Genomic DNA, 24,049 nt, shown 5'->3' on the forward strand with positions numbered 1-24,049 from the left:
CCCGAGCTCCGTGGGCTGAAGCCAGCTGTTTATCCTGCGGGCTGGCGCACCGCAAGCCTTGGCTGCGGCCGTGCCCGTGTCCCACCTCCAGACCCTGCCTCATCCAGACCCAGGGGAAAGATCCGAGCTGCAAAGTCCCATCCCAGCACCAGCTGCCCTCGTGCTAACACCCATTTCCTACGAGGAGAAATACCCCACGGGGAACAGAGCTGGCCAGACTTACTTCTCCTGGGCAGCCCAGGAGCCCCTGACACAACTTTTTATTTTTGAGACCTGCCAGCCAAACATAACCAACCCCACGGAGGCAAGGAAAACCCCAACAGAGTGCCTCCACGTGGCACCTATTAAGGGAAGATCTGACAAATGTAGCCCAGGGTTGGCTTTGTTTCTTTTGCTAATACTCTACATAAGGAGTACAGATGGCACGCAGAAATGTGTCCTTAGCTCCCGGAATTTCCACAAAGCACAGCAGCACCAAAGCACGCACAGAGACCACAAAATGAGACAATGCAAGGGAAAAGCAGGTTTGCAAGTTTAATGTGAATTCAAGTAGTGGGTTCAGAACCGTTGGGAAGTTGACACGGTTGTGCAGCACGAGTGACACTCTCACCAACACATTTCAGCACACGGGAATCGAGGTAACGGTTGCCTTGAACAGTGCACAGTCCTCAGCGGGGACAGCGTGCTGCTGCAGGAGGCTGAACGCCCCACCTGGCATGGACTGGTGTACCTGACAAATTGTGAAATCAAAAGCACCAGAGGCAGGAAGTGGATTAAAGAACACACCGTTGAGTCAGACCCTACCTGCAGTAAACCCATAACGTCCATTTCCGTGTTACCCAGCTAAAGGGAGAGGTCTTTTGTGACTTCTGTAAGCCTTCTAGCTGGAGACAAGAACAGGGAAGAGATTATTCTTGCTTCCTTACACAACCCCGAGTTACGAAAGATCCAGCTAACACTGTGGTAACAGAGACAACGAGCCGTGGCTATCGCTGTACAAACACAGTGCTGAGTCCACGCATCTCTGGTGTCCGAGGGGAAGGAAACGGCATCGCTAGGGCTAGAGCTACTCAACTGAACTTTGGCAGATGAGGGAAGGGCAGCACTTAAAGGTAACTACCAATAGTTGAATCTATAGAAAAAAAGTGTTATTTGCATATATAATTTTCTTAATTCTGTAATACAAAAGCTTTGAGCTGTGGCCTTTGATTCAGCCCGCATAAAAATCTATCCCATAGCCTGAGCTGCGCATCACCTAAAACGTACCTAGAGATCTAGCTAAAATCATCACCTGAGCAAGCAAGCACTCTTCTTCAGGCAAGCAACTGGTGCCCGGCCAGACACACAAGGAAGATCTTGAGATGAGATGTTTAAAGGAAGCCCGTGCTATTGTCGCACACAGCCAGCACTCCTTCAGGTTTATTTTGGTAGAGAGTTGTAACGCGGGTACCACATCCATCCTCTACAGACTGAGTCTGGACTCACACCCGACAGCTAAAGCCAAGGCAGGTGCTCTTTTGATGCTGAGGCAGCAGGGAAATACAGGAACCAAGGTGGTGTCTAACCCATCCCGATACTTCTGGGGAGCAGCAGTAGTGAGGGACAGTCCTATGTGGTAAAAGCTTTCTGCGTCACCGCACGCAAAAGCTCATGAGAATTCAAACTACCGGGATCGGTGACGTACATTCCTCTTACCTTCCCCTTCTGGGGAAGGAGATATATTACCATATACTATACTTAGATTTATACCTTAAATATATTCTGATATATAGTTAGGATCGGGGGAGCTCTTGTACGTACACGTACCTTACACACACACCCAACACTGGGACAAACACAGGATACAGAAGACATTTTTGTGTTTTGTGAGCCAATCGCCCCAACCTGCATCACAAGTGCAATTCGTAGCGGTCACACGAGGAGACTGCTTACAGCTCCTCCGACCCGACGTCACGCTTACAGTGGGCTGTGCTGCTGAACATGACCCCATCCCAAAAAGTCAATCAAAGGCCAAAGACTAATTCCGTCAGCCCCTGCAATCGCTTCCAAACACAGCTGCTAAGTTACTACACACTCCAAAAGTCATTTCCCTGAATAAACCAGACTGAGCCGCAGCCTGCCCAGGAGAGGACACACTGCAAATTGCCGGGTTCTCTTCCTCACATCAGTTGGCTCTACTTCTCTCAACTCAGCCTAGAGGACAACACGACATGGAGCATCACAAACATCTGGATGTACGTGATACTTATCATTAAAAAAGCCCCAAACCCGCAAGACTCGTGTGACGCCATAATGCCCTCCTTGTTTCAAAGTGCATTTTAAAAGACCGAGATGTAAACAAAATCATATCGAGAGGACAGAAAGGTTAAAAGGCTAAGGGTCGCTAGCTTCAGGTGGTATCAGAGTGAGTACATTACTGCCACAAGGTGACTGACTGGGGCCCCCCTCGGGGAGCCCACTGCCAAAGCGGCGTCCTGCTCTATTAATCCTCCAGAGCGGGGAGAAGGTCGGCTATGCTATCAACATAGTAATCGGGGACCAGGCTCTGCCTGGCGGGGCAGTCGCTCTCCTCGTGGCCCTTCACCTCCTCCAGCGTGGTGACCCCGGTGAGGGTGAGCAGGGTGGTGAGGCCGCAGGTGTTGCCCATCAGGATGTCCGTGTCCAGCCGGTCTCCCACCATGATGGTGCGCGCGGGGTCGATGTTGAACTCGCTGGCCACGCAGTCGAACATGTAGCGGTTGGGCTTCCCCACGATGAACGCCTCGCGCTCCGCCGCCGTCTCCACCGCCTTCACCAGGCAGCCGGTCCCTGCGGGGAGAAGCCACAGCGCCCGTTAGAGGCTGCAGGGGAGCGGCGGCACCCAGACAGAACCCCGCAGTGCTTTGGGGACGGGACACCCCAAATAACCTGACATCTTCCTGCAGGAATGCAGTTTGACGTGAGATTAGAGGGGAGCAAAGTACAGCAAAGGGCGGTGAGGCAGGGGACAAGGGGCGGCTCTGCTGCCCCAGGGAGGGCTGCGGGGGGGGGGTCGGGAAACCAGAAACGGGACCACCGGGTGCTGGAGGGGGTAGGGCCACCCTAAACACCCCTCCCCCGGCCCGGACACCCCCCGTTCTCCCGGTTACCCCCCACCCCCTGGCACCTCAACTCCCCCCCCACCCCATCTCGCACCGGGGATGGCGGCGCCGCCCTCGAGCGGCAGGCGGTGGTCGCGGTTGGTGGCGACGAGCAGGCAGTCGGGGCCGCGCAACAGGTAGCGCAGCGCCTGGCACAGCTTGGCGTAGCTGAAGTGCTCGTCGAAGCCCACCAGCACGGCGCCCACCGCCGGCTCCAGCGGCGCCCGGGCCCAGTCGGCGGGCGCGGGGCCGGGCAGGGCGGCGGGGCCGGGCGGCAGGTGGGGCACCCCGGCCTCCCGCAGCTCGGCGGCCAGCGCGGGGCCCCCCAGCACGTAGGCGGCGGCGCCGGGCGGCAGCGCCTGGCGGAGGAAGCGGGCGGCGCAGTGTGCCGAGCCGAAGACGTGCCGGGGCTCGGCGGGGGGGAAGCCGAGGCGCCGCAGCTTGTCGCAGTAGGCCTGCCGCGTGCGGCTGCTGTTGTTGGTCACGTAGCACAGCCGCTTGCCCGCCGCCGACAGCCGGCACAGCGCCGCCGCCGCGCCGCCCAGCGCCGCCTCGCCCCGCCACAGCACGCCGTCGCAGTCGAACAGCAGCGTGTCCGCCGCCCCCAGCACGGCGCGGGCCGCCTCGCCCTCCAGCCGCCGGCACCGCCGCCGCCCGCCCGGTCCCTGCCCTTGCTCCCGGTGCTCCGCCATGGCTTCACGGCTCGCAGCCGCCCGCCCCCATTGGGCCACGCCGCCGCCCTCGCGCGCTCATTGGCCCGCGCCGCCCCGCGCTCGGATCCCCGTTGGGCGCCGCGCGATCCGCCGACGCCTGGCGCTCGGGGGGGGGCCGCGCTGCTATTGGTCGCTCAGCCGAGCAGGGCGCGCTGCTATTGGCTGGGAGGCAGAGGGCTCCGCCGGCCATTGGGCGGCCCGCGCGCCGCATCCGGAGCCCGCTCGGGAGGGGGGAGCGGCGCTGAAACACGGGGGGGGGGCGCAGCCCTCAGCCGCCAGCACCCCCCTGCCCCCCCCTCCCCACCGGAACCTCCTCAGCGCGGAACCCCCGCGCCGGGCGCCGTTCCCCGCCGAGCCCCTGCTGGCGGCCGGCCCGCGGCCCGTTGTTATGACGACACGGCCGTAAAGCCGCCATCTTGGCCGTGCGGCGCGTTGCGACATGGAGGCCGCGACGGCGGCGGGCGCGGGGCCGGCGGCGCTTACGGCAGCCGCGGGCGGGGAGCGGCGGGGGGCGGCGGCGGCGGCACCGGCACCGGGCTCCTGCCCCGCCGGGCCCGCCGCCTTCCTCGGCCTCCCCGCGCCCTTCGCCGAGGAAGGTACCGGAGCCGCGGCGGGGCCGGGGGGCGCCGGGAGGGCCCGGGGGGGGCGGAGGGGGGCGGCGGTGGGGCCGGTAGCGGGCAGCGGGAGGGGGCTGAGGGCTGGAGGCTTGGGGTGCTGGGGTCCCCTGGGCTTGTGCCAGCGCCCCGGTGCCGTGCTGGGTACCGGCCGTGCCCCCCGGGCAGCCCCCGGAACCCCCCCGCCCGGTGCCGGGCCCGTTTCCCCTTGCAGATGAGGCCGACGTGCACCGGTGCGGCCGCTGCCAGGCGGAGTTCACGTCCCTGGAGGAGTTCGTCCAGCACAAGCTGCAGAAGGGCTGCCAGAGAGCCCCCGAGCCCCCCGCGCCGCCGCTCCTCCCGCAGGAGGCACAGAAGGTGATGGGGGGGGGTGGAAGGGTCTGAGGGGCTGGGGGGGGTAGAACGCAGTGCTACGCCTTCAAAAGCAATAAAACTAATAAAAATTTCCTGCTACAATGTTTTCTGTCACGGCAGGTTGTGCCCTCGGTCGAGGAGTCCATAACGGTTGCCCACATCGTTGTTGAGGCGTCTTCAATAGCAGATGAGATCGGGAATGCGTCAGCGATAGTAGGTGAGCTCCAGATAGGAGGTGAGCTTCGCGGCGCGCTTGCCTTTACATCCCTGCTGTCAGGAACCTGGTCACTTGTCCTGCATCCTCTGCTGTCTGATCTGTGTCATGGCTGGGTGAATGACGTTTCTGTGCTGCATGCTTGGGACTGAGCATTATCGTAACGAGGCAAGAGGCATCCCTAGGCTAGCTTTGTGGGGATACAAACTAGATTTAAACTTTCATTGCAGAAATACCCGTTGTATCATTAATGCTATAACAACAAGAGCTTTATAAGGATCAGCATTCCAGGGTTAAAGCACCCATTTCTCCTTCCTACCGCTTGAAATGCTGAAGGAGTAAGTTGATCTAGTCACGTAAAGCCGTCTTTTGTAAAGAGCATAGCTGTCTTTGTGTCCTTTTCCCAGGTAGTGGGCACATAAAAGAAGTCATCGTTGCAGGAGACCACGTTTTTGAAAACCCAAATGGTGATGTTGATGGGGAAGTCGCTGAAGAGCAAAGCAACCCTGATGATCAGGAGCAGGATATTTCCACAGAACTGATAAAGGTTAAGCTTCTGGTTAACAAGGAAGGGCGATATGTGTGTGAAATGTGCCAGAAGACGTTTAAAACAGTAAGTATGACTTCCACTCTGTTAGATTAGAGCGATATTTAGGCTGGCTGTTGCACTAAGATGTCTCAAGATAACAATGCGCTTTTCTACTGCATGCTATACTTTAAAATTAGAACTTTACTTTTGTAAAGGAACTTTTTTTTCCTTGAGAAAAAGCGCATAGTTGAAATGTAACATCCTTTATCATTTGAAACGTCTTTTGAAACGCATTTCTTACCCTAGGCAAGCATCCTCAAAGCTCACATGATCACTCACAGCAGCAGGAAGGACTATGAATGTAAACTCTGTGGAACTTCCTTTAGGACAAAGGGGTCTCTGATTCGACACCATCGGCGCCACACTGGTAAGAGTATCCAAATTGTTCCTTACTGCTCCAGCTCGCTGTGTGTCATTATCCAGCATACTTTAGAGCAGAGTTTTTTGCTACTTTCCATCATCTGCTGAGCTCTTGAGCTCCCTGATGTCTGGGGTGCTGCAAGGTGGTGCGGGGTTGTGGGATAAGCATAATTTCCCTGCTGTAAGGAGCTGAACGCATTCTTCTCTAAGGCTATTGCACAGAACTTTAATAACAGGCAGTGGATAGTTTAACACAGGTATTTTGATTCTTATTCCCAGATGAAAGACCTTACAAATGCAAGAAATGTGGAAAAAGCTTCCGGGAATCGGGAGCTTTGACTCGGCACCTGAAATCTCTGACGCCTTGCACGGAAAAAATTCGCTTCAACATGAACAAAGAAATAGTCGTCAATAAAGATGACTTGCCTGCAGGTCAGTGATGCCGTAAATGCCTGCCTTGTGTCTGATCAAACCGAGCGTGTTCTTGGTACTCAAACTATAAATTCTTTTTCATTTGAGGAAAAACATACTGCTGTGGCATTCAATTCATACATTTTGCATGGGAAAAAGTAATTTTATATCGATCTAAACAATTAACCCAAAGTGCACATAGTCAGGCACCAACTGTAAGAACGCTTCAGGATCTGGTACAAAGGTGGTTTTAACAGGCACCTCGTGTTCTAAGACGTGTTTAGAGGGATTGGCAGTGTACCAGGTGATTAATTCTGCTGCTGTTCTTGAAGGTTCCTGCAGTTCAAACGCAGACACCGTTTCATCAATGGCGAGTGAATCCATTGAGACCTCGCCTGTGATTCATCTAGTGACAGATGCAAAAGGCAACGTGCTTCATGAAGTCCACGTCCAAATGCAGGAGCTTCCTGTCGTAGATGAAAAATCTCTGGACCAAGATGTGAGTGTTGCTTCTCTTGAAAACCCACCATGTATTTTATGCGAAGAAGTATTTGAAGTATTTTACTTCGTGAAAGTTTCTTAGGTGCCCGATATCATGGCATTAGTCACCTTGGTAATAGTTACTGTTCTACCAATATTGGTGTGGAAAAAAAAAAAAAGCCTGTGTATTTGCTGTAGCAATTGTTGGGCTCTTCATTCCTTCAGCAGCCACATCCCGAGGAGCTGCCGTGTGAGGGGGAACCAAACAGCGAGAATCTGCTGAGGCAGGCCATGAGGAATTCTGGCATTGTGATAGAGAGAGTTGCTGTGGAAGAAGTGCAGAAGCCAGACGAGCCTGCTGTACCGGCTGCAGAAGAACTAGAAAACGAAGTGGTGGAAGCAGAAGAGGAGCCCTGTGCGGAACAGTGTGTTGAAATAGAACAAGCAGAGTCTGTACGTTTGTACTTCCGAAATAGATTCTTAATCTGTGCCTACGCTTGGTTGTTTACGGTGGTGTTAGCCTGATCACCCTGCACATTGTGCTCCGTGCAGGTCTCCCTGTCCCTGTGTCTTTGTGCCAATTTTTATAGCGTGTCTTTGTGCTCATTGTGTGTGTATGTTAGCGCACGCTCTTCTGTTAACATGTAAATCTTCCTTGTCAAAGCTGGGGTATTTAATTGGGAATTTAGGTAGTAATACTTACTGTGTGTACCAGTACAAAAACCACATATGCTGTACTCTTTTCTTTTCAATAGACAGATGCAGAAAGAACAAATGGGTACAAGAATTACGTTTGCCCTCACTGTAATGAAGCCTTCAGTGAAGCTGCTTCCCTCGAAACACACATCAAAGGCCATTTAGGTAAGGCTCTGCTGCATATGCCGTTGTCTAAATGCACCGTGTCTTACCATGATCTTGAACATGGTGTACTTTTTGTTGTCTCACGTTCCTTGTCTTTATGCGGCCTTCAGCCATGCAAATCCAGTCGATGCTTTTCACATTTGCATGCTAAGGTTGGAGCAGTTGAAGTTCCAGAATAGAGCGTAAAAGAAGTGCAAAACAGGCTCCATGTTTCAGGACCTGCATTGCATCCTCAGAAGTAGAGTTTTGTGCAGGGGCCGATTTAAAAGAGCAGTGAGGTGATGTGTGTTGAAAGGCTTCCTTGAAAGACACCAAAGGCCCCAGGATCAACATCTGGGTGGAATTCACTTATGAATGAGACAAAGCCCATGCTCTGCGTTGAAAATATCACTTTGCTTCTTTTCTGGATTAAAATTTCTGTAAGAATTTTGTTATGGCAGTACTAGATACTTTTCTGGAAAGGGCTGAAGTGCAGAAGAGGGCAGTGCAGTCAGCAGCATGATGTCTTTTTTTTCCTGCCTTTGGCTTGTGTTCAGAGAAGGGCTTCTGATCTGTTTTAGCCATCAATTAGCCATGATCTGTACGCTACAAACTGTCCCAAGACAAGCCTTGCTCCCTGTAAGACACAAGCGAGTAACCGCACCATTTTCATTAGCCAGATAACGATAACCTGAGCTACTGCTGGTGGGTAAAATTGCCAGGTTTTCTTACTGTGCGGTGGCAGGGAATGCCAGTTCACAGTAACACATAATACATAATGCAGTAATACCCTTTGGGTTCGGTAATGACTGCAGGATTTTCCTGCTTTGCTGCTCCTGGTTGTCCTGTATCCGCCATGTGTTCTCTCTCTAGATTACAAGCCTTTTAAGTGTGAGGAGTGTGGCAAAGAGTTCACAAAGGGTTATCTGCTAAAAAAGCACCAAGAAGTGCACGTGAACGAACGGCGGTTCCGCTGTGGCGAGTGTGGCAAGCTCTACAAGACCATCGCACATGTGAAGGGGCATCGCAGGGTGCACTCTGACGAGAGGCCGTATTCCTGTCCAAAGTGTGGCAAGCGGTACAAGACAAAGGTGTGTCTCCCTTGCACAACAGGGTTGCCTTCAAAGTTCCCCTTCCAGAGCTAGGGTTTGGGAGAAGCTAGGAGGCTTCACTACTGAATGAACAAATGCCTGCTCACCTGCCTTTTACGAGAGCAGAAAATGCTTTTTTTATTAATGGGGAAAGGAGGGACAGTCTTAATAAAACCCTCACGTTTATGAGGAAACTGTTCCTTTGTGTATGGAAACTTTATGTAATAGGAATGCAAACGTCTTTGACGCATCTTTGATAAGACCAAGTCCTCAAAGATGCTGACTCTTACATTGGAAGCTAATGTACTGCTTGCTTGAGTTTGTCACTGAGCTTCTGTTACTTCTCTCTCTGCACAGAACGCCCAGCAAGTCCACTTCCGTACGCATTTGGAGGATAAGCCTTACGTGTGTCAGTACTGCAGTCGGGGTTTTCGGGAAAAGGGCTCGCTGGTCCGCCACATCCGCCACCACACAGGGGAGAAGCCTTTCAAGTGCTACAAGTGCGGGCGAGGGTTTGCAGAGCACGGTACTCTCAACAGGCACTTAAAGACCAAAGGTGAGATGGCAAAGCTGCTCTGTGCTGCGGTGGGGGGGTGGATGTCGGTGTTCTGGGATCTGGTTTGGACAGGCTGCATTTTGGCTGAATGATCGTGAGTTTTCAGGGCGGTGTGAAATGTTTAGGATGGTTCTGATGACCTTCATCCAAGGCCATTTGTTTATCTGCATCTCTGTCGCATCAAAAGAGGGGATGCGGGGATTTATTTATTTATATATTTCAGTCTGTGTTGATCGGTACTTTGTTTAGGCCAAAAAATGACCACTGTTACTCCTTTGCTTCTTAAGTGTGGATTTTCAAACTTCTGTGGGTAGTGATGATGATACATTGAGATTGTCCCGTGAACCTGTGTTATCCTTACAATAAAGCTTCCTGAATAGATCCTGAAAGGCAGTGCACCAGCAGAAAAGATACACTGCTTAAACCATGCCAAAAGTTTTACATCTGTTGTATATTCTTCACATACGGCTTTTGAAATCCTGTATGATTTTACGCATCTGAATTTAGTTGTGTATTTCTTCAGATTGCACTGGGCAGCTGCTCTGCTGAAGGCTCAGGTCTGTCTGATGTAGCAGAGGCCTCTTCTAGGTCTGTATTTGGCTTGGTAGGATTAGAGCATGCTGACTGCTGGCCGTTTGTCAGCGGTATCCTGTTAAAGGGATCTTATTAGTGCTGCAGAGTACTTGTCAGGTACTCCAATATTTGAGTTGGTTCTGGAAAATAATGTGTGTTTTTTTCCCTTTTCCTTCACTTTTGGAATACCAATCAGGTGGCTGCCTCCTGGCTTTGAAAGAGGTGGAGGAAGTGATGGTGTCTGAGGAAAGTCAGTCGGCTGATAATTTAGCTGCAACAGTCATCTCTGAAGATCCTCATACTGTTTTGGTAGAGTTTTCTTCAGTGGTGGCAGACACTCAGGAATACATTATTGAGGTAAGAAATGGGGCAAAAAACCTTGTTGTCCTGCATGTAATAAAGGCACAAAAGTGAGCATGTGGGTAAGACTGTCCATAGTTAATCAAAAGGCCGAGATGGAGAACTTCTGACTGTTCAGAATTATTGTCCTTGCTTCAGCTTACTTTCAACATTTAATTAGTCTTTTCTCCCATTTTTAGATAGCTTTTTTTTTTTTTTTTGTCTGAAATAAACATTTTTTAACTGTCTCTGGCTGCCAAAAGCAATGAATGATGCATTTCATTTTCTTCCTCTTTGTGACAAGGAGCTAGCCCTCATCTGTGCTGAATAACAGCCCATTATTGAGTGCCTGTAGTGCTGCCATAGTAAACATTGCGGCTGCTACTAACAGGAGAAGAAATCTGCCCGTTGGCAGAGTCCTGCTGAGAGAGGATGTTCTCTTTTGGTTGTTTGTGAGCACTTTGCATTACTCTGAAGTAGCTCTTCATAGTGGGGTTTAGAGGAAACTTTAAGTTTTTGTCTTTAGAGTAGTTACTGCATCATGGAGGAGAAACAGGAAGACTTTTATAAAAGATCTTAGTGTCTCGGAAATAGAAGATTTTTCATAATAATCTAAAAAGGGAATCGTTGTATTTTGTCTTTCAAGACTGCTACTGAAGACATGGAGACCAGTGAAGCTACTGAAATAATAGAGGGAACAAGACATGAGGTAAAGCAGCCATTCAAACTGTTCTTTCTGGGTCCTTTCTGTAGGTGAAATGAATTACTTTTAGAGTCTGAAAGCCATGCTAAATAAACCCAACTTCAAGTAATTTATTTACCGGTCGGTGCAGTTTTGCAGACCTGTCTGTATAAAACGCAACAGTGGTCGTACTGGGTTTGACCAAAGCCCTGTCTAACTCTATGTCCTGTGAGTGATGGTGGCTAGGAACTTGGAGGGCTTAATACGTGAAAATGGAGCTGCTGGCTACATAGAATTGTACAGCGCTTTGGCTTTTGGAAAGTCATCCTCCTAAGGAATTTGTGAATGCTGGAAACAACGGTGGTTGCAGTCAGAGGCTCTTCGGTTGTAGTCAGCCAGTCTGAATGACTGGGCGTGTGTTGTTACGGTTTTGCTGTGATCTGACTTGCTGTACAAAGTACCCTGCTGGAGAAATGTCTTCAGTGACATGAGATGCAACTTGTTCTAAGAGTCTGCTCTTCTTGGGTTGATGAGAACCTCAGTGAACAGCTGGAGGAAACTGGAATTAAATGCTGCTTGTAGTACTGCGCTACTGGTCATCCCGCAGTGATTAGGGTTATAATTGTATGTACTTCTAACAGAGTGCAACACATCGAGAAATAACTTGGCCTCTTTTCTCATCATGTAGGTCGACAGCCACATTATGAAAGTTGTACAACAAATAGTAAATCAAGCAAACTCTGGTCACCAGATCATTGTGCAGAACGTCACCGTGGCAGAGAACTCCGAAGTAACCACGGATGCTGCAGACACCATCACCATTGCGACCCCTGAAAGCCTGACGGAGCAGGTGGCCATGACGCTGGCTTCTGCCATCGGAGAAGGAGCAGTGCTGACTACAGAGGGTAGCATCGAGACAGAAGAAGCGACAGTGACCATGGTGGCATCAGAGGACATTGAAATAATGGAACACGCGGGAGAGTTTGTGATTGCCTCCCAGGAGGGGGAGGTGGAAGTCCAGACTGTGATTGTGTAACCATCAACGTGCAGCTACTGACAGATGTTAATGTAAAACTAATTATTTTTCTCCAGGTTGGGGAATTTGATCAATTCTAAGTTTGCCATTACAGTTGTTCAGAGAGCAAGGGAGGGAAGGCCTCTATAGGTAAGTGTCTTAACAGGATGATACAGGCCTGAGCTATTTTCTGTTTAAAACGGCAATTAGTAGTTAAAAACCTCTGCATGGGTATACTGTGGAGGCGACCAATATGCCACGTTTGACGGTCTCAGTGTTTTGTACAGCTGCCTCAAATAAAGGAAGAGCCTTTGTGAAGCATTTACCTCTGACCACAGGACAGTAGCGTTCTGGTGTTTAAATTTAAAAAGATTCAGAAAGTGAAACAAGTAAATAGGGTCTCGTAAGAGACTACTTAAATTAATCATATGCATTTAAAACAAAACAAGAATACCAAACCTAAGGCATTCTGGCGTGCATTTACTACCAGTCAAACACTTTCATGCCTTTAACCTCACTACTTTACTTCTCCTAAGGCATGGTACTGCAGTATTTTCTTTTTTTTTTTTATATTATTATTTTGTATTCTGGACGAGTAGCCTTATGTACTGGTCTATGAAAGAATGCATCATTGTACCCTTGCAAAGCCAGACAGGCTACTCTGAGAGCTAGTCTGTTGGTGTGTAAAGCCATAGTGTACATGATTTTTTTAAAATCGTATATGGATTTTTAATTGCATATTGTACAGATTTGGCATGTAAATACATTTTTAAAAATAAAATTATTTAAAGTTCTTACTCTATTTTTCCAATTTCTGCTATATTATCACTCAAACAGAAGAATTTCTGGAAGGAGAAAAGAAAGGGCTACTTACTATTGCGAGTAAGAAACCCTCATCATTGGGTGAGTCAAAAACGGTCTTCCCCTGAGACAAACGCAGATCTCTTAAAGCAGCCAGTACATCCCTGCTGGTGGAGGTCTTTCAAGTGATCTATAGTTAACCTTCCAGTTAGAGGGACTTCAGAAGGTCACTTGCATAGCCATAAATACACTTCTCTCTGGAAGGACACTGCCCAAGTGCCTTTCAGAGCTCACCTAAAACATCCCTGTGCGGAAGTGGAAGGCCATGTTACCACTCTGCTTTTAGAGGTGCCTGTTCTGTGAATGCAGGTGAGCAGCCTTAGAAACAGCTTTGACAGCTTTTTACTTTCCCTGCAGCAAAATGCCTAAACCACAAAGAAATACCGACGGCAGGGTCAGGTCTCTCCCTCATCCTACATGTTGTTAATAGTAACGGGTTAAACATAAGCCAAGTAAAGGCATTCACTGCAGTCTGTTGGACTGAGCTTGCTTCATGCCAGCAAGTTCATTACTGGTCCCTCTAATAACATCGCACTAAGTCAAGTATCTTAAGTAGTGCTCTGCAGAGGCACTGTTAAGCAGCATCTCACAGCCGACTGCACCACTCTGCCTTCCTACAGGAATAATCAACAACTGATGTCTCTTTATATGATGTTCCGCATGTACGTCCTCACTCCATTGCTGTAAAGTCTCCTGCAGGAAGACATAATTGAGATGTACCAAAGTAATTTAGGAACTCAGTTTGCCTGTTGTGCAGTGGCATATGTTATGCAGCACACAACCAGTAACAGTAACTTTTTTTTTTAAGACCGTTGCATGTGTGTGTGCACACCCCAGCCTAACCTACCTCTAGTACAGCTGCTTCTGGGCTGTGCTTGTGTCTGAAAAGACTGACACATCACTTTAACAGCTGGTATGAGCAGTGTTACAGACAAACTTGCAAACACTATTTTCTGAAGATTCATCACCTTTATGAAAAGAAAGTTTCTAATTAACTGAAATACAGTAACCTTTTTTTTTTTTTTTTAACAAAAGTTGCTCGTGGTATCAAAACACGCTGCTGAATCAACGTCTTAGAAAAAGTAAAAAAATAAAAAAGAAAAGCCTGATCAAAGGGGTAGTAGTTTCATGTTTTCTTCTCCTTTTCCAGCACTGTGGGAGGCTTAAAGATTTCCTTTAAATTCATCCAGACTCCTTTAGAATAAATATTTTTGTAAACAACTTGTCTGTCACAAGGTTGCAGTGTTGGATGGCGGGAACACCCAGATCTTCTGGATTTATGCCACTCATTGGAAGTTTGGTTGGTTAAGGCCAAATAGAGATTGAAACAGCAGTACGCACCCAGCAGAAGCGTGAGAAGAATAACAAACCCAAGCATGAGGACAATCCTAGGAAAAGTCAGGAAAAGGTGCTGCAAGGAAAGAAAATAATAACTTGGTTAAAAAGTTGGAGTACTAAATCACACGGCATTAGAGACAGTGCAACATCCCACCTGAAATGCTTGTCTATACACGTAACCTCAGCCCCAGAAACAAGGTCATAGCCCCATCCTCCCTCCAGCTCAGCAATGCTCCATTCCAAATTGAATCTTTGAGTAAAAGCATGTGGATTTCCAGAAATTTATTTCCTTTCAAAGCTTGCTAATAAGCGGGGGTATTTTCTAAATCCATTTATTTATGAATGTTTATATTTTTGTACTACAGAGTTTTTTATTATTTTATTAAAAAAATCATCAACGCAGAAGCACTGCAAAACTGCCAGACACAGAGGTCACGATCTGGTACAACTTCAGGTTTTGGTGACACAACACAGTTTAAGCAGCTCTTTGGTGAGTTAAATTCCAGCACTGGGGAATCTAAACTCCAGGTAGGTTAACGGCCCAGTGAGCATAAGCTTACCTGAATGAGAAAGCGAATCTCAACAGCCTGCTCTTGGCCTTGGTCATCAATGTAACTCCCATGCATCATATTTGTCAGCAGCACCACTTGGATGAGAAACGCTGCTGTGATGATCGCAATGGTTGCGGCCGTAACAGTCAGCGTGAAGAGGTAGAAGAAGAAATACCTTGCGTTGAAGGCACCAATGCAGTTGTTGACCCACACACAGTGGTGATCGAAACGGTGTACACAGACATTGCAAAAACCTGATCAAAAGTGAGTGACAAGACGGCTTGGTTAGTTGGCTTTTAAGTAATCAATTTGATTTTTACACAGTTTCAAATAGCTTTTCATCCAAGAAAAAACAATGGCCGTGATTTAGGTGATAATATTTTAAACAAATCAATGAATTTCAACCACTTACCCCGAAATAAACATTAAAAACAAACACGTGTACCTCATTTCTTCTTTTGTTCACCAACCAAGACTAGATCCAGGTTGGATGGGGCTTTGAGCAACCTGCTCTAGTGGAAGGTATCCCTGGCCACGGCAGGGGGTTGGAATTAGATGATCTTTAGGGTCCCTTCCAACCCAAACCATTCTGTGATTCTGTGACTTTGGCTTCTCTGACAATACTGCCTATTGTGGCATGTGAAAGGTAGAGATTGTATCTCCCTGCTTTATTTTAAGTGATGATGGTAACAGCAAAGTCTGCAAGGGAAACACAAAATCCTGAGCTCAGCTCTTGGCAGGCAATGATTTTTATTTCACCTCTAAATACTCAAATGCTTGCCTATCCCTGACCCAAAACAATACCCTCAGAACTGGTAATTTCTGTGAGAATAATTAACTGCAAAATAGTTCTGTGAATGGGCAAAGAGCAGCTGTGATCTGGGACCCTGCTAAAAATGAACAAAATCCTATGTGTACTGAGTGGGGTAACAAAACAAAAATAGTGTGAACTGCAGTTACTGATAACGAACTAATCTGGGAGTATATTACTGTTGTGCTTGCCAAGCAAGTTAAATTCTTACGGCAGTGTTTGGATCTGGCTGGCTTCTCCATGTCGCACGTAGGGCACCGGATGCCTTTCTGAAATAACGCACCATCATATGCATAAATCTTCATCAGTGATGCATGATTTGATTTTGTTATTGTACCTGTGAAAAACAAAAACAAGAGTAAATAGTAAAAGCATTGGTGCTGGCAACATTTTTTGGTTCCATTTTCCAACAGCCGCAGCCCGCAATCGGCATGAGCTTACCGGGATCGGCACGGGAGCAGAGAACGAAGCAGCCGATGTTCCCAGCCAGCAGCAGGTAGGGCAGGAGCAGGAGGAGGAGGTGGAACTCCAGCTCCCAGCAGTAAGGAAACACTTCCCACGTGTATTCAGCATAGACTGCCACCTCCAAGGCTACGTGCAGGACAGTGAACAAATGGCTTCTGCAACAGAAAGGGGACCGTCTGTTTATGCTCAGCATCCCAATTAATAGATCAAGTACACTCAGGTGATCAGCACAGGCTTTCCAAATGCAAGGGGACATCTCTTTTAGGTTTTTAGGCCAACATGGACTGCATATTGAGAGTGTTCTCTCACCCAATGACTCCTCTTCTTTGCACATGAACTCCTTAAAAAACGCCAGCTAAATTTACTTCCATTATTAGCATGTCCTCTGGATTTTTTTCTCTCAGTCAAGTACAGTCTCATAGTCCCCGTGTGCTGCCAAAATACGTCACAGCAATAGGCTACAAAATATTCTGCCAAAAGACATTTCTTACATGCTGCTCTGAAAGCAAAGAAAACCCCCCAATAAAAGGTAAATTTAAAAACCTGTAATATAGAGGAGCTGTAAGCAGCTGTTCTAAAAGAAAGCGTGGCAGGAGGTTACCAATGGCGAGCGCTGGTTCCAGCCTGCCAGCAGGCTACAGCTTCTGCGAGGCAAGCTGCACAGTGCCTGGCATGCAGGCTGCTTTGGGGTGCATCAGCTGCGCCGCAGCTTCCAGCAGCCTGGCAAACCAACACCAGATAAGCCGTGCGTTAGGAGTGCAACTTTCATTACAGCTCCTTGCATGGTACACCAGTTGGCTGGACTTTCACCACCAGTTTGAAATAACTAGTAAGAGGTTATCTTCCCTTCCTACAGTATGTCAAGATCTCCTCTCCCGCTCTCTCCTACACCATTTCTGTGTGCAATCCAGTGAGATCCTGGTGATCTCTCAGCTGCAGGGCTGCAAGAAGGCTCCCTCAAGTGCTGCACCTCTGCGTGAGATGAAAAGTCTCTTGGTGAATGAGGTGACACAGCGGGAGGGTGTGCCTGAAGGATCCAAGTGCCTCCAGCACCCCGCGTAAGCTAGCAGTGACAACTACACCAGGCTCATCAGATAATTGCTCTGTTGCTGACTGCACATTTGACAGCGAAACCACTCTCCTGGGCTGTGTTAACTAACACCAGAAGATCTGCACAGCAGGCATCGGAACAACAGCAGTGTGCAATCGACAGCTGTAGACACCCCTCGAGTGCCTGGCAAACTGGAGCTGCCACCCCCAGGGGAAGGGCATTTAAATAGTTCCCGAAGCAGATCTTAAAGCACCCGATTTTACAGGACACTACAAAATTCACCTTCATACAGCAGGTTGCACGCTGGCAGCTGTGCAGCTTCCCCTTGAGCCACCTGCACGTCCAGGCTGCTGGACTAAGACTAATGGGATCTGAGGGGGAGCAGGGATCACTGGCTCTGTCTACGCTCATTCCACAGCTGCCAGGGTGTTTGTTTTGTAATTCTCCTGTGGATGCAGCTTCCCACCAGTGTGACCAGCATCTGTTGTAGTGGAAACTCCCGAGCCATATTTTTTGTCAAATATGTTCACATATTTCAGAGTCCCATCTTCTCAACAGAAGGAACAGAAAGACAACAGTATGGCAAACCTTAAGGGAAATCTGTAATCCCCACCAAGCATCCCTAATGAAGATGGAATATCTGAGGGTAACACCGAAAGCTCCGGTGGCAGCAGATCATCAATAATAATCAGAAACATTAGCAAAAATAATGTCAAAAGCATATAATAAACATGCATTACCGTGTGTGGAAGAGCCTGTGAAGCACCTTCTGTGTCGCTCTCTGGAGCCGTGTGGGGATTACCAATGACAATACCTGAGGCAAATGAAAACACTGTTACTGGTACTGCACATCACTTCTGCCACAGGCACAGTTCAAACAAAAATGTAAGTCACCTCACCCCTCACTTATATATCCCTGTACCCGTACCACCAGGGAGGAAGCCCGTCTTTAGGGGATTTTGAGCTCCTAGGCAAGCAGTTGTTGGGGTTTCCAAAAGGGGAGCGAGGTTCTCTGTTCCTGAAGCCCAGCAGGCACAAACAAATTTATCTGGGTTAATGTGTGAAAGTTATAAGGAGCTTTTAGCAGGTTAGAGACTGGGTCAGTGGCTGAGCAGGGGATAGAACTGAGCCATTTCTCAACTACAATATGCTCCATCAGGCCATCGGACAGATGTAAGCAGAGATAAGCAAAGAGATAAAGCCTGCTATCCTCCAGAAAAAAAAAAAAAAAAAAACAAAAAACAAATAAATACACAAAACCACAAAGCAAAACCCCAGCTTCTTCAGCTACAGCCACGATTCAGCCTGATCGCTCCACGTCTGTCTGAGTGCCGTTTCAAAACCAGGCAGACACAATGCAGAATAAAGCTGCCTGTCTTCATTCAGGGACATCCTCCGCAATAGGCTGTGACTCTGGGGTTGTTTGGCTCTGCTGTTCAGAAGATGACAGATCTCTATAGCAACACGCTGCTCCATCAGCGGTGGAAGAAATAGAGCAGCTGAGCCTATTTCTAGCAGACATGAAGAGAAAATATGCAGCCAGAGCTTTTTATCTTAGATGTGAAAGACCAGAAGGCAAAAAACATATGTAGGGTTGAGAAGATGTCAAATATTTCTCTTTTAACTGGTATGCCTCTTATCAGCAGCTCAAGTTACAAGCCTTTTTAAAAAGAGATTGAATAGTGCAACAGGAGACGCATTAGGCAACTAGACAGAAAAGCAACCTATCACACAATTGCGAAATCCAAATTTAAATGAACTGTGTGTTAATTACAGCCCTACATTGCACTGATAGCCTGAAACACCCATCATTCGCCCACTTACAGAACACCCATCCCTTGTGCTTCAGCCAGTTCTTACATCAAAGAAAAAGCTCCTAGAATACGATTTGTGCTTGCGGTGATAACAGAGGTGTGAGGGAACGAGACCTGTGTCATGAATAAAAGCAGCCTGTGCAGCTGAGCCGCTGGTGGGTTGGAAAAGACTCGGGGGTGGAAGATGACTTGCCACAGAGCTAAAAACAGCTGTGCTGTGTGCAAGGGGTTATTTCTATTGCTCACGATGAATACTTTAAAGGGTGTTCAAGGAGTGCAGTCAAACAATTTCAATCCACTCCCAGGTTTATACACTTTAATTAATTTCAGTCAGAAATTAATTTAAAATACAGAATCTACAGAAACAAATTAGGACTACCTATGTTTATTTCATGCCTACAAGTATCAGTTGCATTTCTCCAAAAAGGGATGTTATAACACAGCAGCATTTTAGTTGCTGATTGCTACATGTTTCTTAAAAGTACCTATTAAGGAATGTGGCAAAATAATAAATTTCTCTGCACGGTGATCTGAGTGCCTATGAAACAAACTGGTAACACTAGGAACAAAAATCAATGTCTGTTTAGACTCTCATAAGCAGCACTAAATATTATTTACAACTTACGTAATTGCCTTATCCTTTCCCTAGCAAGATTGCTATGCCTTTTTTCCCCATTCAGACACAGCCCAATAGGCAGAGAAATAAGCTAATGCCTTGTCAGTTCATTCCCTGCTTTTACAACAAAACACCAACTCTTAATCCTCTCCTAAAGCTCCTAACTCCTTCACTTTCCTAGGAAACAACAGCCTGCAACATTATCACAGGCTCACCTTAAAAGCTTCCCCCAAAACATTTATTACCAGCTATAACTCTCTTCCTATTTTCATTCTCAGCACCTCCCCAGAACTTGCTCCCCTTAAGGGAGCAGCGAGTACCACCAGCTGCACATCCTTGGGGCTCGTTACTGAGGAGCATCTCCCAGGTGAGGTGTGAGGCTGTCACTGAACAAGGGGATTTCAGCAGGGCAGGAAAATGCGATTTTGGCACGGCGAGATGTGCCACCCTGCCACCACCCCGGTGACCTGGGGCAGCCAGCCTGGCACAGCAGCATCAGCAGAGGCCACCCCTGGGTGCGGGCAGGCCGTGAGCAGGCACCTGGGCAGGGTTTTGGCAGCCTGAAGGACGCGGGGTGCTGCTGGCAGTGCCGGTGGGCATCCCCCTGGGAGCTGGGCACCCACCTGAGAGCTGCCAGCACAGGCCGGCCTGCACATGGCCACCCACACCCACATTTTTATGGAGCAGACACACACCCTCGGACATACACTACTGATGGAGGAGGCCGAGAATCCAGGGAGGGACCAGGGAACGAGAACCAGCCCCAGGGGCACGACCCAGCCCCATCCCCAGCCCCATCCCACCCGGCCCGGTGCAGCCCTACCAGGGCCCCGCCGCCCTCGGAGGCCCTTGTATCCTGCTCACACCTGCCCCAAACCCTCCCACTTCGTTCAAAGCCGCCCCCTTTGTCCCCTCAGAGCCCCCCCTGTCCCCTCAGAGCACCCCCTGTCCCCTCAGAGCCTCCCCCCCAAGCCCCGTGGCCGCCCCCCGGGCCCTACCCGCGCCGCGCCGCCCAAGGCCCCGGCCGCGCTCCGCGGGCAGCCGCCGAGCAGGGCCGCGGCTGCCAGCAGCAGCAGGCCCAGGTACAGCGCCAGCAGCGCCGCCAGCTCCATCGCGGCCCCGGCCGGCCTCGGGGCGGCTCCCCCGGCACCGGGAGGCGGCCCCCGAAGAGGGCTCGGCCGGGCCCCGGAGGGCGCTGCGGGGCCGGGGCCGCCGCTCGGAGCGCCCCCTCCCGGGGCCGTGCTGCGGAGGGGCCGGGGGCGGCCTGCAGGGGGTGCGGGGAGGCCCCGGGGCTGCTCGCTGAAGGGGGGAGGATTTGAAGCGATGCCCGCCCGGAGCTTGAGGGAACACCGAGTGCTGCGGCCCGAGGGGCACCGCCTGGAAGCGGGGTGCTGAAAGGGAAAGGAGGGGGGGGTTGGGGTAGTATGTGGGGACATGGGGTGACACGGTGACATGGGGTGACACTGAGTGACATAGGGTGACACAGAGCAACACAGAGTGACATGGGGTGACACTGAGTGACATGGGGTGACACAGAGCAACACAGAGTGACATGGGGTGACACTGAGTGACATGGGGTGACACAGAGCAGCATGGAGTGACACAGAGCAGCACAGGGTGACATGGGGTGACACCCAGTGACATGGGGTGACACAGAACAACACAGAGTGACACAGAGCAGCACGGGGTGACATGGGGTGACACAGTGACATGGGGTGACACCGAGCAACACAGAGTGACACAGAGCAGCACGGAGTGACATGGGGTGACACGGTGACATGGGGTGACACAGAGCAGCACAGAGTGACATGGAGCAACACAGAGTGACGCAGAGTCACAGGCCCTTAGGGGCTGGAAGGCACCTTGGAGGATCCCCCCCGTCCAACCCCCAGCACCCAGAGCTGTGCCCGCTGTGCCCCGGGGTCGGGGGGTGCCAGCAGTCCCCGGCCGGTCCCTGCCCGCTGCCCCTGAGCTGGCTCCGTCCCCTGGCCCCGCTCAGGCTGCGCGGTGCCGCTCACGAGTGGCCTATTGGGTTACTGTGCCGGGGCAGTTTGCCATAGAAACTCGGGTGGCTGCTGCCGCAGGTAACTGATCCAGAAGCTGCCTTGTGGCTGGGATGACTCTGCCAGCCCGTCCTCTGCGTCCCGGGCAGCCGCACCACGGGCAGCACAGGTAAGCCCTGCAGGGTGCTGGGGACATGAAAATAACTCACTGGGGCAGGAGAGGCTGCAGATGAGGTGGCGTTTCAGGAGGGGATCTTACTTTCCCTGCTAAGTTCTCAGCCAACAACACATCAAGCTTGAGACTGAGAGGACATGCAGCCTCCATTTGCACAGGGGCACAGCTGCCCCAGAGCACAGCGCAAGGATCACCAGTGCTGGTGTGCAGCCCGGGGCACTGCTCCTGCAGGAGGGCACAGTGGAAAACCTATTTTTTTTTTCCCTACTACTGGTTACAGCAAAATTTCTGCTCTGGGCACAGCTATAGCCTGGGGACATTCGCTGCAACACTGCAAGTTCGGTGCGAGGCTGTGTTTGTGTGGGCAACACACGGGGTCTGTGCCACGTCTGTGCACAGCCGGGACTGGCCGTGCTCGGGGCTGGTGCTGTGTGTGGCTCCGTGGCCACCCGAGCTGTGCCCCAGGACAAAACAGCAGCAAAGGCTCTAGCAGCAGGCTGAGTCTGAAAGAGGTGAGGGTCATTCAGTCAAAGCGCTGTGAAAATCAGCCAAAAGCCTCATATGATCAAAGTCTGGTCTTCAAGAAAACCATCTTCTCGTTACCCACAGATTTAGCTTGGAGTCCCAGAACTAATTTCTTGCAAGGAGCAACACTTAGTCATTGTTTAAAGAACTCAAGTCACTTAGAAGTGGTGGGAAAGGAAGCAATGACTTCACTTGCTGAAAAAAAAAAACAAGAAAAAAAAAAAAAACACTTTGATCATAGCTGTGTCTGCAGTTTTGTCTGTTGGGGCAGTTAGCAGCAAAGATCCCTGGTGTTTTGTAGCACCCACTGGGGCAGGCAGCACCCCCCAGCACCCGCACAGCTCCATGGCCAGGGGCAGTGCAGAGCACAGCACGCTGGCGAGGCTGAGATCCTCCACCACAGAGCACGTCCTTGCAGCTCCCTTTGTTAAGGTTTTGCCCATCCTGTGCCCTACAGCCCAGGTTTCTGGGAGGCTGCTCCCCTCCGGCCCGGTGCTGCTCACCGAGGGGAAGGCAGGGTTGTTGTGTGGTCAGTAATGGGATGTGCCGTCCCTCTGCAGATCCCCAGCCCTGCTGGTGCCACAGCAGGACGTGTAATACCCTAAAACCTCTTAGTGTGCTAAGCCCCGGGATCCCTAAGTGCTGAGGAAGCAAAAGAGAAAATCAGAAATAGCAGCTTAAGGGGGGAGCTGGTGGGAGCACAGGGCTGGGCTGCAAAATGCTCCCTGCTGCGAGGAGCTGGTGGCCCTGCTGGGGAGGGAGCTGTCCCGAGCAGCCACCCCGACATTAGCCTAGACCCCAAATCCTTGCAGCATGTCGTGTGCTGCTGGGCAGACGTGCACCACCAAAGGTTCTGGTTTTCCACCCAAATCTCTGGTGGTGGGGTCTGCCGGGTCTCAGGGCGCTGTGTCCCTGCTGCTTTGCAGAGCCCGTCTTGGGATTTGCCCCTGTGGGTAATGGATTTCCCTCCGTGTAATCTGTTTTACCTCCCTTCAGGCCCTAATCCCCCCTCAATCTGCAGGCTCAGGTCAGCACTGGGCACACCCAGGGCCAGCACGGCAAGAAGTCTGTCCGCGGGTCTCTGCAATGGGAATAAACTCAGTAAGGACCGGGGGAACCAGAGGCAAGGCAGCCCTCTCGGTGTGCCTGGCCTCAACCCTGAGCACCTGGCAGGGCTCAGGGCTGGAGTGAGCAGCAGGGGATGTGGCTTTGGCCGCCTGGTGCAGCAGCCCTGCCTGGGGGCTCCCCGGCCGTCCCCCCCGTGCTGGCAGCCTGCGGGCTGTCCCCTGGGGTGGCAGCGAGGAGGCAGGAGCTGCGGGAAGGCAGGACGCGCTGCTGCGGGCCATGGAGGAGACCCCAGAACTCCCAGACCCCTTAACGGGACAGAGCTGCACCCCACAAACACCCACCGGGCTCGCTGCTGTGGATTTCTGTGAGTGCCGTGGCAGTGGGACGCCGAGGTGGGAGGGTGGTGATGGTTGTTGGCTGGAACCTGGTGTTGCTGTCAGCATCCTGACAGAGGGCAGGGACAGCGGTAGCTGCAGCATAGTGCTCGGTCCTTTTCCATACTCCCTGGTGAGGTCAGTACTTCTAGTGCCCTTCGTAACGCAGTCTCGAGCAGCTGGTGGTGACCACGGGGCAGGCTGGGGTTGTTGACACAGATTTCCGAGGTCGTGCCGTGTTCCCAGCCCATCCCCATCCTGCTCTCCAGCTGTCCCTGTGGCCTCTGCTGAAACAGGACACGAGAAGCGTTTCATTCATCTCTCTGGCCTCCAGTAGGGTATAGGGCCGCATTTTCAGCACCGCTGAATTTTGGTCAGTGGGGAGAAGATTTCCCAGGTCTCAGAGGAGAGGGTCAATGGGTTTTGGTCACTGCAACCGGAGCCCTG

The 24,049-nt window shown here is 50.7% G+C and overlaps 3 protein-coding genes across 5 annotated transcripts; 1 reads left to right on the forward strand and 2 right to left on the reverse strand.

The window, feature by feature from the left end:
• Nucleotides 1-520: 520 nt before the first annotated feature.
• PGP (phosphoglycolate phosphatase) lies at nt 521-3,829 on the reverse strand. The gene is made up of 2 exons (XM_084296284.1): nt 3,175-3,829; nt 521-2,808 (listed from the first exon to the last, which is right to left on the reverse strand). The coding sequence occupies exons 1-2, from the start codon at nt 3,809-3,811 to the stop codon at nt 2,483-2,485; spliced, it is 963 nt and encodes a 320-aa protein (XP_084152410.1). The 5' UTR covers nt 3,812-3,829; the 3' UTR covers nt 521-2,482.
• Nucleotides 3,830-4,262: 433 nt separating this feature from the next.
• Nucleotides 4,263-12,714, forward strand: E4F1 (E4F transcription factor 1). Of its 2 annotated transcripts, none has more exons than XM_084295716.1 (14): nt 4,263-4,428; nt 4,661-4,803; nt 4,921-5,017; nt 5,422-5,627; nt 5,850-5,970; nt 6,243-6,395; nt 6,707-6,873; nt 7,080-7,307; nt 7,610-7,715; nt 8,568-8,785; nt 9,143-9,341; nt 10,111-10,271; nt 10,900-10,962; nt 11,624-12,713. In XM_084295716.1, the coding sequence occupies exons 1-14, from the start codon at nt 4,272-4,274 to the stop codon at nt 11,969-11,971; spliced, it is 2,367 nt and encodes a 788-aa protein (XP_084151842.1). In that variant the 5' UTR covers nt 4,263-4,271; the 3' UTR covers nt 11,972-12,713. The 2 variants fall into 2 exon arrangements, with proteins under 2 accessions (XP_084151842.1, XP_084151843.1); XM_084295717.1 differs by having other exon boundaries at nt 4,268-4,428; nt 7,083-7,307; nt 11,624-12,714.
• Nucleotides 12,715-12,730: 16 nt separating this feature from the next.
• Nucleotides 12,731-20,622, reverse strand: ZDHHC4 (zDHHC palmitoyltransferase 4). Of its 2 annotated transcripts, XR_014618874.1 has the most exons (7): nt 20,456-20,622; nt 17,768-17,841; nt 15,953-16,131; nt 15,723-15,848; nt 14,710-14,954; nt 13,659-14,222; nt 13,485-13,504 (listed from the first exon to the last, which is right to left on the reverse strand). XR_014618874.1 is itself a non-coding variant. In XM_084295718.1 (6 exons), the coding sequence occupies exons 1-6, from the start codon at nt 20,567-20,569 to the stop codon at nt 13,938-13,940; spliced, it is 1,023 nt and encodes a 340-aa protein (XP_084151844.1). In that variant the 5' UTR covers nt 20,570-20,622; the 3' UTR covers nt 12,731-13,937. The 2 variants fall into 2 exon arrangements, 1 of the variants encoding a protein (XP_084151844.1); XM_084295718.1 differs by having other exon boundaries at nt 12,731-14,222.
• Between the last annotated feature and the right edge of the window lie 3,427 nt (nt 20,623-24,049).

Source organism: Netta rufina (assembly GCF_964035555.1).
Source record: "Netta rufina genome assembly, chromosome: 15".
NCBI lineage: Eukaryota > Metazoa > Chordata > Aves > Anseriformes > Anatidae > Netta > Netta rufina.

What these genes read in the sequence shown, in the direction of transcription:
- E4F1 (XM_084295716.1), top strand. Translation starts at nt 4,272, where the DNA reads ATGGAGGCCGCGACGGCGGCGGGCGCGGGGCCGGCGGCGCTTACGGCA. An exon ending in GCCAGAAGACGTTTAAAACA is followed by an intron (nt 5,628 to 5,849) that starts GTAAGTATGACT and finishes TTCTTACCCTAG; the next exon opens with GCAAGCATCCTCAAAGCTCA. An exon ending in CAGGCACTTAAAGACCAAAG is followed by an intron (nt 9,342 to 10,110) that starts GTGAGATGGCAA and finishes AATACCAATCAG; the next exon opens with GTGGCTGCCTCCTGGCTTTG.
- PGP (XM_084296284.1), bottom strand. Translation starts at nt 3,811, where the DNA reads ATGGCGGAGCACCGGGAGCAAGGGCAGGGACCGGGCGGGCGGCGGCGG. An exon ending in GGGCGGCGCCGCCATCCCCG is followed by an intron (nt 2,809 to 3,174) that starts GTGCGAGATGGG and finishes TTCTCCCCGCAG; the next exon opens with GGACCGGCTGCCTGGTGAAG.
- ZDHHC4 (XM_084295718.1), bottom strand. Translation starts at nt 20,569, where the DNA reads ATGGAGCTGGCGGCGCTGCTGGCGCTGTACCTGGGCCTGCTGCTGCTG. An exon ending in CCTTGGGCGGCGCGGCGCGG is followed by an intron (nt 17,842 to 20,455) that starts GTAGGGCCCGGG and finishes CATTTGCCTCAG; the next exon opens with GTATTGTCATTGGTAATCCC. An exon ending in CACAGGCTCTTCCACACACG is followed by an intron (nt 16,132 to 17,767) that starts GTAATGCATGTT and finishes TTTCTGTTGCAG; the next exon opens with AAGCCATTTGTTCACTGTCC.